This window comes from Dipodomys ordii, unplaced genomic scaffold, assembly GCF_000151885.1.
Source record: "Dipodomys ordii isolate 6190 unplaced genomic scaffold, Dord_2.0 Scaffold6, whole genome shotgun sequence".
Taxonomy (NCBI): domain Eukaryota; kingdom Metazoa; phylum Chordata; class Mammalia; order Rodentia; family Heteromyidae; genus Dipodomys; species Dipodomys ordii.
Genome location: NW_012267222.1, coordinates 17,173,726 through 17,191,723, shown reverse-complemented (window position 1 = coordinate 17,191,723; position 17,998 = coordinate 17,173,726). Strand labels below are relative to the sequence as shown.

The 17,998-nt window shown below is 50.2% G+C and overlaps 1 protein-coding gene across 1 annotated transcript in view; it reads right to left on the bottom strand.

Moving 5' to 3' along the window:
- The window catches only part of Capzb (capping protein (actin filament) muscle Z-line, beta), a 122,582-nt gene extending 109,743 nt beyond the window's left edge, over positions 1-12,839 (bottom strand). Inside the window, exon 1 of the mRNA XM_013034241.1 lies at positions 12,641-12,839. Coding sequence (XP_012889695.1) covers positions 12,641-12,643 — 3 coding nt within the window. The 5' untranslated portion in view covers positions 12,644-12,839. The remainder of the gene's footprint in view (positions 1-12,640) is intronic.
- Positions 12,840-17,998: the final 5,159 nt, after the last annotated feature.

The window sequence follows — 17,998 nt, the reverse complement described above, 5'->3', positions numbered from 1 at the left end:
TAGCACCACACCTTGGTCCTCATCAAAGGCTCTGGGTACCAAATGTAACTCCATGCCAAAGGTTGGCTATTCAAACTCAGAGAAAGAAAAATTATGCTGTTTTTTCCAAAAGAGTGGCTTGTATTATATCCTGGAACAAAAACCCTATTTCAAACAACCTGCCTGCAGACACAGGTACATGCCCTCCCTGCAAGGACAGAGCAAGCAAGAGGCTACAGCTGCCTCCCCCTGAGATTCAGCACGGCCCCAGGTACACACTCCCTCCAGTAGAGGCAAAAGAGCATCCACACATGAGTCTCTTCCAACTCTAACAGCATGCTAAGAGTCCATGCTGCTACTATTACCTTGTGCCTGGCTTTACATGTATTATAACTTACTTACTCTTCACAAAGCCTATCAGGAAGAGCTTTCCTTTATGTACTGGAGATCGTACCCAGGACCTCATTCATTAGGCAGGTACTCTTCCTCCACACGTTAGCCCCAGCCAGAAACAGCTACAAAGGCAAGGAGTGAGGGAGGTAGCCTGTCTGCAATGGCTCAGACCTGAGCAGGGCTTTGCTCCCAGCACTTACCCCTCACTGACCTGGGAACATGAATCTAGACTGCGGACATCACCCAGAAACTCCAAGAACAGTTAGTCATGTGACTTCAGGCCATAGCCCACCCTGCCAAAGCTAACACCACCTACAGTCTTTGGTGTCACAAAGCACCAAAAGTGTATGGCCCCTACGCTGGGACAGAACCTACTCAGCTCCTCCATTGCTGCATACATAGTCTAGATGATGATGGCCACAGCCTCATAAAAAGTCAGGTCCAGGACAGCACCCAGGCCCTGAGTTCAAGCCCCAGGACTAGAGAAAAAAAAAGTCAGAAACTCAAGTCCAAAGGCATCTATCTATCTGGACACAGCAAAGTCCCACATGAAGCTTCCTGTGCCTTAGTCTTTAGTCTATATTAGGTGAACCATACAAAATGTTTATTTCCAATCATTTTTTTTCCAACCATTTTTTTTTAATTTCTGCCAGGTACCAGTAGCTTGTGCCTGTAATCTTAGCTACTCAGGAGGCCAAGATCTAAGAATCAAGGTTCAAAGTCAGGTTGGAAAGGAAAGTCCATGAAACTCTTAAACATCAAAAAAACTAGAAGTAGAGCTATGGCACAAGTGGTAGAATACCAGCCTTGAGCAAAAGAGCTCAGGGACAGCACCTAAGCCCTGAGTTCAAGCCTCAGAACCAACACCAAAAATAAATATCCCAGCAAGTTCACGTAGGTCAGACACCTTGTTTTGTAGAATGGGAGCTTCTTTGTACAACTACATAAAGGTAATTTTTAAAAATCAAAAATAAATGCCCCAGCAATTTCACATAGATCATCCTAATACAAGAAAATGGTTTACATTATTAAAGACCTACTAAATAGTCACGCATTTGACAAACACCTATTGTGACAAAAACTGCCTTTCTATCAAAGTGGAGGGTTTTTTTTGTTTTTTGTTTTTGTTTTTCTGGTCATGGGGCTTGAACTCTGGGCCTGGGCTGTCCCTCAGCTCTTCAGCTCAAGGCTAGCACTCTACCACTTGAGCCACAGCGCCACTTCCGGCTTTTTCTGCTTATCTGGTGCTGAGGAATGGAACCCAGGGCCTCATGCACACAAGGCAAGCACTCTACCACTGAGTCACCTTCCTAGCCCACAGTGTGTGGTTTTAAAAGTTCCTGCTTTAAAGGTCAGATGCTGGTACCTCACACCTAAATCCTAACTAAATCCTAACTACTAGGAGGCTAAAATCTGAGGATTGTGTTTCAAAGCCAGCCTGGGCAAGAAAGCATTTGAGACTCATCTCCAATTAACCACTAGAGCTAGAGGACAGCGCCCAGGCCCTGGTTCAAGCCCTATAACTGACCAAGAAGAAAAAAGTTCCTGTTTTGACTCAGTGGCTTGGCTCTAGTTAAGAAAACGAGGAACTGCTTTGGGATAAGAAAGGATTTTTGAACTGTAAGTTTTTGTCTTAAGCAGGCTTCTTTCCAAGATGGAAATAAGACATATCAGATTGTTCAAGAAATAGCAGAGGCTGTGGGTATATTTTGAGATTAATTGTGTATTGTTAATGTTATTTTAAAGTCATCTTATGTAAATACATTTTATCCTATCCAAACTAGCCAATCACAAGGAGATTGTAAGCTCAACCAATCTGAGCAGAGGGGCAGGGCCTGTTGCATTAGGGATAAATAGGGGAACAGCCTGCCTGCTCTGTGTGCTTGTTTGCCAGATTTTTGGATGATGGCATACCCTTTTGCAGAAGTAGATCTTGCTTTGCTGAGACAATTCCATTTCTGTGTCTATCGTTGAAACTCCAATTGCTCTTGGAGCAGAGGTGGGGGGGAGGAATGGTAGGAATTTACAGCACTCACATTTATCAACAGTCTTCCCCCTAAGGATAAGAACTTACCAGGCAGGCCAAGGCAGCCAATTCAACCCACCTCAAGTCACCTAACTGTGGACTGCTCACTTGGTTTTTCCCCAGGACAGGAAGAAGGCAACACAACTACCCAAGGCTTTTCAACCAATAGTCCTCAACAAGGGGCTGCCACTGTGAGTCAACACACTACCAGCATTCACGTCACAGGCAGAAGTCAGGCATGAAAGGCACTCTGGCACAAAGACCTATCCTGGTGATACCACCCAACACCCTCTGACAATGTTGGCTAGGCCATCACAAACATTTGCAGGCAGCTTACATAGTTCCAATTGCATTTATTTCAACAACTTGAACAAAAACCAAACCTAGTCCCATACCTCCAGCCACTGGAGGGGGTGAAGCCATAGGGATCTCTAATCCTCAGTTTCTTCATCTATAAACTAAGCAGCCCAGCCAAATCCTGTCAGCAAGAGCTTCAGAGTGGGGTGGGCCTGGGTCTACAAGACATCTTCCATGACTCAGCTGGGGTCTTTGGGCTTATGTTTTCTTATCTGAAAAATGAGTAAGCAGCCAGGCACCACGCCTGTAATCCTAGCTACTCAGAAGGCTGAGATCTGAGGATCTCAGTTCAAAGCCAGCCCAAGCAGGAAAGTCCAGAAGACTCTATTTCCAATTAACTACCAGAAAAAAAAAAATGCCATAAGTGGAACTATGTCTCAAATGAAAAGAATGCCAGCCTTGAGCAAAATAGCTCAGGGACAGCACCCAGCTCCAGAGGTCAATCCCAAGAACCTGCATGTGCACGCATGTGCGCGCAAGCATGTGCGTGGCAAGCACGTGCGTGCATGCACACACACATACACACACACACACACAGAGGCCTAGGGCCAGGTGAGAGCATTAGAGATGACCAAGGATACCCTGGCAGAAGAAAGGGGGCACTGTGGACAATGGAGACTCTAGGATGGAACCATAACCCCATAGAGGGAGGACTACTGCAGCAGGACAACTTCCCAACTCCAGTACCAGCAACACTCCTGGAGACCAAGGCAAGATCTGGAATTCCAAGATAACCATTCATACCTCCATGCCCACCCTTTGCTGCCACTGCTGTGGGTAGGGCGTGCACGGTGGAAGCAATGACAGTACACATCAGAGACCCTCACAGAAGACTTGCACCCCTCACCTAGCTCAGGTCACCAGTCAATCACAAGAAAAGCAAAAGACTAATAATAAGTGTGGATGCAGAGCTGAGAACTGTCAGGGTGGCTTCATCACAACGCCCTAAGATCAGGCTCTCCACAAGGGTATACTCAACAAAAGCTCTTCCTCCCATTCCAGGGTACCAAAGCACAGGGCAGAAAGCAGGGCAGGGCCCAAGTGCTGATGAGAAGCTCCCAGCAGCAGCACAAAACAAGCAAGCCACACCCAAAAACTCCAGCTGCCATTCACAGCTCCACCAAGAAGGGATAAGGCATTTGGTACCACAGGAAATGCTGTGAGTGCCTGCTCAGCATTTGCCCTCACAGAAAAGGTACAGGCAAAAGTACATTTTAATCATCTTACTATTGTCACAGACCACATAACATGCTGGTCAAGAATGGCCTGCAGGGGCTGGGAAGGTGGCTCAGTGGTTAAAGCGCTCGCCTTGCATGCCTGAGGCCCTGGGTTCGATTCCTCAGCACCACATAAGCAAAAACAAAAAAGCCGGAAGTGGCGCTGTGGCTCAAGTGGTAGAGCGCTAGCCTTCAGCTGAAGAGCTGAGGGACAGGGCCCAGGCCCAGAGTTCAGGCCCCATGACTGGACCCCCCAAAAAAAAAAAAAAAAAGAATGGCCTGCAGAGCCAGGCACCAATGGCTCATGTCTATAATCCTAGCTACTCAGGAGGCTGAGATATGAGGACTGTAGTTTGAAGCCAGCCAAGGCAGAAAAGTCCATGAGACATCTCCAATTAACTACTCAAAAAAAGCTGGAAGTGGAACTGTGGCTCAAATAGTACAGCACTAGCCTTGAGCAAAAGAAGCTCAGGGACAGTGCCTAGGCCCTGAGTTCAAGCCCCACAACCAGCAGAAAAAAAGTCTGCAGTGGCAGGATGGAGGACGGTCCCCTAAGATTTCATCACCTGGAGATACCATAGCCATCTTAGTTTGGGTAAGTATACACTCATGTTCACCCATGGATGGACTCACCGAAGGACAAGTGTCCCAGAACATGCCTCAACACCCACTGATGCACAAGATACATTACACTTGGTAGCACCTGAGTTTCCTAATCTGAAGGCCAATATTATTAAGTGCGAGTAGCTCACACCTATAGTCCTAGCTTCTCAGGAGGCCAAGATCTGAGAATCACAGTCTCGTTCAGAGTCAGCCTGGGCAGACAACTTCTGAAGCCTCTTACCTTCAATCAACCAGCAAAAAGGGAGAAGTGGAGACATGGCTCAAGTGGCAGAGCACCAGCCCAGTGAGGCCCTGAGTTCAAGTCCCAGTACTGGCACACACAACCAACCAACCAACCAACCAATACTGTTAAATCAGATAATGGCTTCAGGGCAGATCTTAACTAGAGGGTGCTGTCAGCTCAAGAAGGGGAAGCTTCAGAGAACAACTGAAGCGGAAGCTGGCAATAACAGATAACTGTCTCCACTGAACACCACTGTAAAAGCTGAGGCCAGAAAACACAGAGCTGGAATTTTCACCACTCTAGGGTTTAACCGGGCTGACCCACAAGGCTGCAAGCCTCAGGGGCTCCACCTCCAGGGGTCTCAGAAAAAGAGCTAATCCTCACCTCCTAAGTGAGGTTGGGAGGGTAAGTGAAACCCCAGCCATCAACTACCCAAGTTTAAAAAAACCACAAGCGCCAACACTTCCCTTGCATTATGCAGTGCTAGGCATGCTATCCTTCCGTGTATTAACTTCCATACAGCAGTCAGTCCTCACAATGGCCCCGTATGGTGCCAGAGGAACAGTGCACCTGGCTGCTGTTGTGTAAGAACAGGCAAGAGGACTGCAAACAGGGGCCCTGGGGGGCAAAGAGCTCCCTCCAGGTTTCCAAAGATGTCCAAAAAAGATGAGTTCATGGCAGGAGATGAACAAAGGTTGACTCTGTCCCAAGGAATGGACTCCACAAGTTGGCTCTGCCCTCCTCTGTCAGAATCAAGATATGTGGCCTCCCCTGCTTTTAAGACTTAGAGATGGGGCTGGGAATGTGGCTTAGTGGTAAAGTGCCTACCTAGCAAGCACAAAGCCCTGGGTTGATTCCTCAGCACCACATAAACAGGAAAAGCTAGAAATGGTATCGTGGCTCAAGTGGTAGAGTGCTAGCCTTGAGCAAAAGAAGCTCAGGGACAGTACCCAAGCCTTGAGTTCAAGCCCCAGGACTGACGGGGGGAAAAAACCCAGAGATGTAGTTAGTAGGTCTCCAAAGCTGCAAGGCTTTGGGTCACTGAAGCATCCTCAGCAGTTTGTCCTGGAGTCAGGCTATCCCAGGCTGGCCTTGGTTCCCCATGTACGTGGAACCCCAGCCTGTCACTCTTATGGCCACCCTGCAAAGCATCCCTCCACAGACTGGGGCTGGGGGGGGGGGGGCCTTAGGCATTTCAGTGTGTGTCCAGAGCCTAGAGCTGCAGCATGCAGGCTGGATGCAGTACAGTGCCACTGGCAGGCCCCCAGATGGCCAATCACTGGCTCATCAGGTTGAAATCCTGCTTCAGTGTGAACAGGGTATCAAGTCTGCAGATACCACTATCTGACCAGAAATAGCTGGGTGTCGGTGATAAATCCAAACCCATACACAGGGAAGCTCTGGGGGAAGAAGCACCCCTCACCCACAGAAGTAGTAAATCTCAACGTCTGGTTCTGCCTTCCGATCTTTATCTGCCATCCCTTCTTTTCTGTACCCACAGCCAGAGTGGCCAGGACCCTCACCTCAGGCTGATGCCCATGAACGTCTGCCTCCATCTCTTTCACCTTTCCAATCCTTCCTGTATACCCTGGCCAGAGGACTCTTCCTAAAATACCACCACTCTGCCAGCCTCCTCAAATTTCTACCTACCCTGTCAAAAATGTTGCTGGTTCCACACTGTCCCAGATCAAATGCAAACTCCTTAGCTTAGCAACTCAGGCGTCCTGGGAGCACTCCCAAGACAGAGCACATCCTTGCCTCTTCTCTGTGGTCCACTCACTCACTGGCTGATCATATCCTGATCCACACTGACCACTGTGCACCACACCCTCTCCACTCGGGCAAGGCCTGTGGGGCTTCACACCAGCCCCCAAGCTGGCTGTGGACTGGAAGGTCTGAGGGCTTCCTAGAAGAGATGGAACCTGAGTCACGCTGCTCAGAGCACACATTTTAGCTCCCAATCAGTCTTTTCTAGTGTGATTTCCTTCTGATGCACCTTCAACTTTAGATGCCTCCATCTCCTCTGAGATGGTTAGAGATGGTGGCTTCTATCTGTGTCTTTCACACTGGGGCAGCAAAGCAAACAATAGCCACAGCTACCATTTCTGTGTACCAGGCACTGAATGGAGGCTAATAAAAGTTCCCTCTTTTTCCTGGTATCCTTCTAAAATGTTATCCTCACACTGCAGACGGAGGAGATGAGGGTCAGGGAAGATGGGGACCTCACTTAAGGCCATGCATTGAGTGACAGGCAGAAGTTAATCCACATAAGCTCCACTGCAAAGCCCATCTTCTGTTGGGCAGGCAGCAAAAGAAAAGGCAGCCTCTCACTACTCTCTTTACTCCCTCACTCAACAGCTCAGTGAAGACTTCCTAGGGGCCAGGGCGAGGTGCAGCAGACAATCCCCTGCTCCCACACTGCTCCCAGCCTGGCAGAGGGCAAGGGGGTCCTCCAGCACCGACCAGGCTCCCAGAGAACAGCACTGGTCCCCAGATCACAGCAAGCCTGTCCCCCATGGACAAAGAGGGTCGAGCTAGATAGGGATGTTCTCCCCCCAAGGCACAAGCTTAAAGCCTCACACACTTCAAAGCAGCACCAGCAGGTAGTAAGAAGCAGAAGAGGGGTCCAGCCAGCCCTGCAGTCATGAAACCCAATTCTTCCAGAGTTACACAGTGGCTAACCACATACCCTATGCACCTCATCTTAAACGGTGGGAACAGTTAATACTTAAACCATTATGTGCTAGATAACATTCCAAGCATCTGGCATATATTATCTCATTTAACCCTCCTTATGAGGAGGTGCTGCTATTACCCTCAATCCACCTGGCTCTAAATCTAATATGCTACACTGCCTCCTACCTAAGGCTGAACATTCTTCACTGGGCTGCTGCAAGGCACCTCCCATGGGCTAAAGCTTCTAGCTAAGTGCTTAACACATGGCTAATGCCCACACAAATGTTAAGTCTCCACCTCCTCACACTGAAACACTAATCTCCTATACTAGTGGGGCTGGATAACTCAGTTTCTAAGGAGCCAAGTAACCCACAGAGGAGTTAGGAAGATCCAAGTCTGAGTCCCTCAGTCAGTCATTGGGCCCCTCAGATATGCAGAGGAAGGGGTTACAAGCACATGTATTTCACTTCCCCTGCGATGGTAGGCATGAGGGCAGGTACCCCTCAAGGCCAGGGAGTGCAGCTGGGCACAAGTCTCCTCCACAGATCACACTTGTGGGCTTGCAGTTGTTTTCTCACTTAAATTTCAGGGAAGAGTGGCATGTCCACACCTCCTGCCAGTGGAAGCTGGGAGGATGCTGGCTCTCATCTGCCTGCATCATTGCTGTATGCCCAGAACACGGGCAGCAGAGTAACCGCTTAACACACGTGTAGAAAGCAAAATGCTATCCGGTAGAGCTTCCCACGCAAGAAAGCCTCCGGCTGGAGGCAGGGCTCAAGTGGTAGCAAGCTGTGGTCTAGAGTTCAAATCCTAGTACAAACAACAAAAATAATTTTATAAAGGCCTCCGTGCCTGCCTAAGCGTGAGCATCCACAGCCAAGCAGGCAGAGGTTTCAACACTCCGGCCCCTGGCTCTGCCACTGAGTCCTTGTGCTGTCCAGTCTTCAGTCCTTTGCCCTTTCCCAGGGTATATAAAGGTATAAGTCTTCTACTACTAGTCAGAAAAGACCTGCTTTCAAAGGCATACATTATCAGCTCCTTAATCTCACACTATTGCTCTTTGGCTACTTTTCTACAAGTATTCTACCCAAGGAGTCCAGCTGGATTTAAAGAACAGGGCAGTATATACAAGTAGAGCCTGAGTTGAACCGTGTATTTTATCTATTCAAGGACCCCACCAAGACACATTGGTGCCAATTCCACTGTTTAACCTGGTAACACTATAAGGGGCCTCTCCTGTCAGCTCTAGTCAGACAAAGCCATCTAAGAGCCAGAGACACCCCCTTAGGGGCTTTCTCCTCCCTTCACTGCTACAAATTCCAACATCAAGCACCAGAATTGTAACTCTTAGAATAGTAATTCCTAAATTAGAAGCTAGTGTTACATTAGGAAAAGTGCTTTGAAATTTCGAAGCACTTAGGGACAGTAGTAAGACTATTACCTAAGAGAATGAAAATAAATTCCATTTGTCTAAGCATTCTTAACCAGGTAGGTGAAACTGACTCCAACAAAAAGCATGATCTTCATGCCTGTAATCCTAGCTACTCAGAAGGCTAAGATCCGAGGATCACAGTTCAAAGCCAGCCTAGGCAGGAAAGTCTGTGAAACTCTTATGTCCATTAAACACCAGAAGACTGGAAGTGGCGCTGTGGCTCAAGTGGTAGAGCATTTGCCCTGGGCTGAAGAACAGCACACAGGCCCCAAGTTCAAGACCCACTACTGACCAAAAAAAAAAAAGCATGATCTTCACTCCAAAGTCAAGTGCATTTTAGAATCTCAAACACTATTTCTCTCAATGGAAAAGTGAGACCTAGCTATTTTCTCTACCATCAGACACAATTCATTCCCTATGGTGCAGCCCCACACTCCCCCTTCTGTCCTGTTTCAACTATCTACACTGGTTATCAGATAATTCAAGCAGTAAATAAATTTGAAGTAAGTAGGGGCCAGTGGTCCAGCCACTGGGGGCTCACACCTGTAAACCTAGCTACTCAGGAGGCTGAGACCTGAGGATCATGCAGTTTGAAGTGGTGGGGAGGGGAGGGGACGACTCTGAGGCTCTTGAGGCTCTTATCTCCAATTAGCAACCAAGAAGCCTTGAACAAAGGAAAAAACTAAGGGTCAGAACCCAGACTGTGAGTTCAAACCCCAATACCAGTACAAAAAAACTGGCCTTGAACTTGTAATCCCCCTGCTTTTTCAATGATTAGGAGTATGGCACTATACCCAACTCTTTTAGCCACTTGAGGTCCAGGTGCTGCTTGAGTCCCCAGAAATACAGCCTTAGAAAACAGCTCAAGGGCTGGGAAGGTGGCTCAGTGGTAGAGCTTGCCTTGCATGCATGAGGCCCTGGGTTTGATTCCTCAGCACCATATAAGCAAAAAGAAAAAAACCTAAAGTGGGTTGTGGCTCAAGTGGTAGAGTGCTAGCCTTGAGCTGAAGAGCTGAGGGACAGCGCCTAGGCCCAGAGTTCAGGCCCCACAACCGGACCCCCCCAAAAAAAAGAAAGAAAACAGTTCAAAATCTGTACTGTCCAAGAGTTCAAGTTGTGTCCCACATTAAGCTGCTGTTCTCTCCATACTACTTCTCACTATTAAACAAGATTTCCTACTCAAAGCATCTAGCACACAACCCATGGACCACAAACACTGCACCTTCCTCACTGTTAAAGAGTCCTATTATTATGTTTTTTAAAAAGTATCATTAGATTCTCGAACACACCAGCATCTTAGTAACAGGGACCAATGCAGTCTAGAGCCTGCCAGATGTGTTCTTACTGACCTGCAATGGTTCCACCCTTCCCCTCTGCTTCCCTCTCCCCTCCCCCCATCTATGGAGTAACACCTTGAAGACACCATAACACACACACACACACACACCACCATCTTATCCACCTATCAAATGCCCAGCAAACACCTTCAAGACTTTGTATTAAGTGAGCTCATCCAGATGAAATAGAGTGTCTAGCAGATAGCATCTTCTCTACACCTTCCAGTCTTTTCAGAACTGCCCAAGTGAGAGCTACACAGAGGACTCTAGAAGGCCTGAGGTGTCATGTGCTCTTCCTGGGTCATTCCTGTCACTTTCCATCACATGTGGAGGGAGAACTGTCCTTCCATACCTAAAGTGCTGCCCTGGGCAACCCCAACCGGCTGCTCTACTCATCCTCCCCTGCTTTTTGCCCTGAGAGCACACTTACAAAACTTCAGCCTGGGGGCTGGGAAGGTGGCTCAGTGGTAGAGCGCTTGCCTTGCATGCTTGAGGCCCTGGGTTCGATTCCCCAGCACCACATAAGCAAAAAGAAAAAAAAGCCAGAAGTGGCCCTGTGGCTCAAGTGGTAGAGTGCTAGCCTTGAGCTGAAGAGCTGAGGGACAGCGCCCAGGTCCAGAGTTCAGGCCCCACTACCGAACCCAAAAAAAAAAAAAAAAAAAAACTTCAGCCTGCTTTTAAAAGCCTCACCCAAAACTGTCATGGAGAAGTGGTTCTCTGCTCAGGCTGGGGCCTACGCCTACCCCACCACCTCTGAAACTAGTTTTTGATCGGCATTAAATATTAAACATTTGTGATCAATCCAGAAAAGTATATTAGCCCGTCTAAACTAGTCACTCTTGTTCAGCATCCCTTGATTAAACAAGGAGCTGGGCTCCTCAAAACCATTTAGTTCAAAGTTCACAAGCAAACATCTGGAGGCCCTGCAGGGAGGTGCCTGCACAAGGCCTTGATGCAGCAGGTGAATGGCCTAGGCTCACACAGTGCGGTGGCCAAAGCTTTTTTGACCAGGTGGGGCTCCTGCTCTCCCACCTAGGTGGCAGACCTTTGTAAAAGGTCCCAAAGCGGATGTTGTGGACAGGCTTGGATGGGGGTGGGGGGCAGGAGAAACCATCTCAGGCTCGACTAGTGCCTTCCTTCATTACCAAAACAAACACCACGGGTGGAGCTAGCTCTCTGCCTTCCAGTTAGCTCACCTGATCGGAACCACCTCCATAGTCGGCAGTTCCAACCTTTACCAGCTGACAGTTCAGGGGGAAAGGGAGGCTGCGCCTCCTTGGGTGCATCGTGTCCAGGCCATATATTGGGGCTCTGAGCCTGGTGGCACCCCCCCTCCCCAAGGTTGCGGCCTCACAAGAGCAATTGTGCGTTCATCCCGGTGACCCTCACTGCTCAGCTCGCAGGGCAGCTCGGAGGCGGCAGCCCAGGGAAGGGCCCTGTGCTGTTCCGGGCACGCGGATGCCCGCCCTCCCCTCCCTCCCTCTCTCCTGCTCGCTCCCGGGCGGCCTCCCCAGAAAGGGCAACTCTGGAGCCTGAGAAGGCACAGCGCCCCGACCACCCCCACCGCAGCGAGAGCCGCTCCCCTACTTCCCGGAGGACGCGCCCTAGGTACAGGGGAGGGGACACGAGTCAGGGTCAGGAGTGGCAACGGGATCTTGATGCAGGGGAGGGCAGGGCGGGGAGGGCAGGGCGGGCTGACGCAGACTAAGCTAAAAGTGTGACCAGTCCAGGGCCCCCGATCGTGGGGGGCCGAGGGCGGGAGGTGTAGGCGGGGGAGGGGGGGCGGGGGAGGAGAGGTTCAGACTTAGGACCACCGGAGGAAGGGAAGGCTGGGGGCAGAGGGGAACCGAACAAATCCAAACTGAGGCCGCATTGGAGGAGTTGTCCGAGGTCCAGGCGAGGCCGCAGAGAGGGGAAGGGAGTTTGGAGAAATGGGGGCCTAGCCTGGGCCCTGATGGAAACGGCGGCCTAGCTGGGGTCGTGGAGACGAGGAAGGAGACCTAGCTGGGCCGGAAGCCCGAAGGCGGGGAGGGGCGGGGGGACTCCGCCCGGGTGGCGGTAGAGGGTGGCGGGGCCCGGCCCACGGGGCAGAGAGGGTCCAGGCTGGGCTCTGGGGGAGACTGGCCTGGACGCGGAAGGGGAGAAGGGGCTCCGGCCGGAGGCAGGGGCGGAGGCTGGAGCGAGGCAGGGTCAGCGCCCGTCCAGGCAGCCCGCGACCCCCTCCGGAACCCCAGGGGTGGCGTCCATCTAGGGTCTGGGACCCCGCCCCTCCCCCACCCTCCGGCGTTCGCCCCCTCCTCCCCGGGCCGGGGGTCGGCGGGGGAGGGGAACGCGAGCTCCGGCAGGGCCGCGGGGCCAGGGCCGCGGGGCCCTTACCATGGTGGCGGCGGCGGCGGCGGTCCCGGTCCCGGCGTCGGTGGCTCTCCCCCCCGCAGCAGGGCCCAGCGCTTCCACTTCCCCGGGTGCCCAGGAGTGAACATCCGGGTCAGCGCCCCCCTCCCCCCGCGCCGGGCCGCCGCCACCTTCCTTCTCCGCCCCGGCCGGGCCCGGCCCGCCCCCCACGCCGCCAGCTCCCGGCCAATGAGCGCGCGGGGCTGCGGCGATCGCCAAGTATGGAGCGCCGCGCGGGGGGCGGAGCTTCGTGTGGGGAAGCGGGGTGGAGCCTGCTCTGGGGGGCGGCCCCAGGGTTGGGGGCGGAGCCTGCGCGGGCGGGGCGGCGCTGGCTGGCGCTGCTAGAGGCCGGAGTGGGGAGGGGAAGGGGTGGGCAGGGGGCGCGGAGTTTTGGAGTCCTCCGTCAGCTCCGACGTCCGGCGTGCGACCCCGTGGCTGCCGATCGCGGGGGACCACGGGCGAGGATGCGGAAGGCACTGGGGCTGGGAGGGGACTCGTCCCTCCGCGCCCCACCCCGGAGCACACGCCTGCAGCAGCGGACCGGAACTGGTGCGGACGGCGGCCTGGCGCGGCCCGGCCCGGCCCGGCCCAGCCCAGCCCCGCGGGGACCCTGGCCCGGAGTCTCCGCGGGACCTGGAGCTCTCCAGGGCCTCACACCCCGGCCTCGGGAATTCACGATTCCGGAGCCGGCAGCGCCGTAGGTGGAGAACCTGCTGTTTACCAGGCCTTGTTTTAGGAACCAAATGGTGAAGGGCTGAGACTTGGAGATCTCGGCCTTCCTGGCTACCTGTGACAGGCTATTGTGAGATGACCCAGGTTTAAAAAAGAGAGAGATCACTAGGTTCAATAAATGCCATGCCTTTTGCGTACTTCATTCTCCCAATGGGGTTTCTTTTCTCTCTCCCCACAGTGACTCAAAAATTTCCCCCTTCTCTATAATCCACACATAGGTGCTGAGCTTTCTCCAGAACCTGGATTGCAAGGCCTGTTGGTAATACCTATCTTCCTGGGCTGGCGCACCCTCTGCTTAGACTTTTTAAACAGGTCACCTGGGGGGTGGGGGGGAACCTGCATAAAAAAGAATTAGACCTCTGAGCTCTAGGTAAAGTGGAAGCTTGCACCTACAGCCACTGACAAAGCCTGCAGGCAATACTCACTGGAACGGTAGAGACCAGTTTTACAGAAGTTCAGAAAGGGAGGGGCACTTAGGAAGTTGTTACTCAGTAAATATTTATTGTGCAGCTATGGGACCAAGCTCTGTATCAGAACTTGGTACAGCCTAAGCAAAACAACCCGTACTGATGTGGAGCGTTGCATGCTAGGCAGGTACTGTTTGTAGGTTGAAGGCTGTTCAGGAGACCATCTGCTCTGAAGTAAAGATTGTAAAGATTAGAAACGGAGAGGGCTGGGCTGGGAAGGTAGCTCAGTGGTACAGTGCTTGCCTTGCATGCATGAGGCCCTGGGTTCAATTCCTCAGCACCACTTAAGCAGAAAAAAAAAGCCGGAAGTGGTGCTGTGGCTCAAGTGGTAGAGCGCTAGCTTTGAGCTGAAGAGCTGAGGGACAGCGCCCAGGCCCAGAGTTCAGGTCCCATGCCCAGACCCAGAAAAAAAAGAAAGAAATTGAGAGGGCTGAGCCGGTAGTCAGGCTAGCAAAGTGGGGCCATGTTTTGTAGTAAGGTCAAGGAAGTAATATTTGATCAGGCAACTGAAGGGAAGGTGGATAGCCCAGGCACCCACACTGAGAACAGCAATGGCAGAAGGAAAGAAGCCCCTGGTGTCAGACCTTAGTGGTGTGCACAGACGTCCAGAGAGGCCAATATGGCCAGTCTAGGTTGAATAAACAGAGAGGCAAGAACTGACTTGCAATGCATTTACTGTGACTCCGGCTCCAAAAGGATGGCTGGGTTGCTGTGTTCCAAGTGGACTGTAGGGGGCATAGGGCCTTAGAGGCCTTAGAATAGAAAGCAGCCAGCTTACCGGGGCTCAGGCCTGTAATTCTAACTACTCAGGGGACTGAGATCTGAGGATCACTGTTGCTGCCCAGGCAGCAAAAGTCTGAAATTCTTATCTCAGTTCAGCTGTGGCTCAAGTGATAGAGCCCCAACCTTGCACAACCAAAAAAACTATCATCAGCAGTACTGGAATTTGAACTCGGGCCTTGCACTGACCAGGCAAAGGGCTATACCACTTGAGCCATGCTTCCAGGTCCTTTTTTGCTTTGATAATGTTCAAAGTAAAATCTCACTTTTATGTCTAGGCCAGCCCAACTTGTGATCGTCCTACTTGTGACTCCCTTGTTTCTGGAGTAACACTAACTTACCATTTCACCAAGCCACAGAGTAAGATGGAAGTCTCAAGAACATTTATGCCCAGGCTGACCCCAAACCTCTCCCTTCCAAGTAACTATTGTTACAGGCTTGAGTCATCACACCCAACAGAGAACTACTACTTTTTTTTAATGCAATTATTTAATGGTTACCATTTGGTTCATTCATCTAGAGAAAATTGCATTCCTTCTAGTTCATTATATTGAACCAACATTCAAATTACTGGGGGGAAAAACATGGATAAAGTGTTTCATCTTCCTCCTCCCCGCCCCCCCAGTCCTGAGGCTTGAACTCAGGGCCTAAGCACTATCCCTGAGCTTCTTTTTACTCAAGGCTAAGCACTCTACCACTTGAGCCACAGCTCCACTTCCACATTTCTGGTGGTAATTGGTGATGAGTCCCAGAGAGTTTCCTGCCCCACCTGGCTTTGAACCATGGTCCTCAGATCTCAGCTTCTGAGGAGCTAGGATTACAGATGTGAACCACCAGTGCATGGCCCAAGGTGCTTCTTATATATGGATTCTGTTAAGTACTTTATAAATATCAGTTTATGAAATCCTTATCTCAGAGCCCCAAGGTCATGTAGCAAAAAGATGACCATGAATTAGGCCAGGGTAATAATATGTATGGGATGGAGGCAAGAAGCAATTTTATTCCCCAACATATTTGTTTTTCTGATACATTGGTGGTAGCATGAGAAGTAGGAAAAGGTCCAGAACTAGAGTGAGGGTTTTAGCACTTTTTTTTTGTACTGGTACTGGGACTTGAATTCAGGTCCTAAGTACTGTCCTTTAGGTCTCCCCCACCCCCATTTAAGGCTAGCACTCTACACTTGAGCCTCACCTCAACTTCTGGCTTTTTGGTGGTTTGGAGATAAAACACTCTCAGATTTGTCTGCCTAGGCTGGCTTTGAACCGTGATCCTCAGATCCCAGCCTTCTGAGTAGCTAGGATTACAGGTGTAAACCATTGGCTCCCAGTTAGTTTTAGTTTGATCAATCAAACCAGAGAGAAGTCCTTAGGGAAAGTGAGAGGATGAGTCCTTCGAGGGTTTGAGATCATTTTTGGAAACTTAAATTGAGGTGTTAGCCAGGTGCTGGTGGCTCATGGCTATAATCCTAGCTACTCACAGAAAGCTGAGATCTGAGGATTGTGGTTCAAAGCCAGGCCCGGCAGGAAAGTCTGTGAGACTCTTTTCTCCAATTAACCACCAGAAAACTGAAAGTGGCACTGTGGCTCAAGTGGGAGAGTGCTGGTCTTGAGCTAAAGAGCTCAGGGACAGTGCCCAGGCCTCGAGTTCAAGCCCTACAACTGAAAAATAAATAAATAAATAAATAAATAAATAAATAAATAAATAAATGGGGATGTTAAGTAATAGAATGTGGAAGTCTGGAGTTGGGGAAAGAAGGTGGAGCTAGAGATAAACTAGGGAGAACCATCAGCTAAAAATGGCTCACTTAGAGGTGCAAGCTGAGAAAAGAGGCTGAAAGATCAGAACCAGCAAGGAGAGGGGATGGCACTTAGGGAAAGAGAATCAAGAGAAAAGCGGTGCCCCCTCCCCAAAACCAAGAGATAAATTTTCTGAAATAAATGACTTGAAGAAAATGCGATTGAAAGGAACCCAGGTATATTAGGGCAAACATGTAGGGCAGCTGAGGCAGAAGGATCACAAGTTCAAAGCCAGTCTGGGTTATATAGTATAGTATGACCCCATTTAAAACACACACACACACAAAGCAGAACAGACAGAACAGGCTGGGCACTGGTGGCTCAGGCCTGTAATCCTAGCTACTCAGGGGGCTGAAATATGAGGATCATGGTTCAGAGCCAGCCAAGACAAGAAAGTCTATGTGACTCTTATCTCCAATTAACCACCAGAGAACTGAAAGCAACTCTATGGTTCAAAGTGGTAGAGTGCTAGCCTTGGCAAAAAGAGCTCAGGGACAGCACCTAGGCTCTGAGTTCAAGCTCCAGAATGGACCAAAAAAGAAAAATACATTGAGGGGCTGGGAAGGTGGCTCAGTGGTAGAGTGCTTGCCTTGCATGGCTGAGGCCCTGGGTTTGATTCCTCAGCACCACATAAGCAAAAAGAAAAAAGCTGGAAGTGGCACTGTGGCTTAAGTGGTAGAGCCCTAGCCTTGAGCTGAAGAGCTGAGGGACAGCGCCCAGGCCCAGAGTTCAGGCCCCACGACCGGACCCCAAAAAACAAAAACAAAAAATACATTGAAAGAAAGTCATATTCAAAGTATATTATTTGTAATTTCTCATTGCAACACTATGGAACATACTATTATTATTCCCATTTTGTATATGAGGAAAACTAAACCAGAAGAGGAGTTAAATAACTGGCCCAAAAACACACAGCAAGGCATTCTGGGAGCAAAGCCCACACTCAAAACCCCAAATCTGATCATGTTACTTCCTTGCCCATAAACCATTACAAGTTAGAAGGTATTGGGAACAACCAAAAGGCCTCATCTCTACTTTTTCACCTCTGCTACTCCCTCTCTCCTAACTAGACTCCTCAACTTGCTTCTAGCCCTATTTCCTCTAAGTTTCAAACCATGAAAAGGAAAAGGGGGAGGGGATCACCCTAGTGTCCTGCATCAGTTTCTGACAATGTCTTGTGTTTCATAGTTCACATTCCCAAGTCTGAAACTAATTGGCCCAACTCATCTTTTATTGATGACAATCCATCAGCCAGGTCACAAATCAGTTCACAGATTGGCTGTGCATAGCCAGATCCCACCCCCCAGACCCATCAATTATTACTGTGCTCTTGAGGGCTGAAGGTAGGCAGGAAGACAGGCACTCACAAGTAGTAGTTTAGTATTTTCCCCTCTCCTCTTTAACAGCCCTAACTCCCTTGAAGTTCCTACTGTCCCACAATTCCATCAGCCACTCCTGATTGCTCCCCTAAACTGCCCTTCACATGCCCTCTTTCTCCTACCTCTATGATTTCCACATCTAATATTAGCATACTATTCTGTCATATTAATTTCTTCCCTTCCGATGAT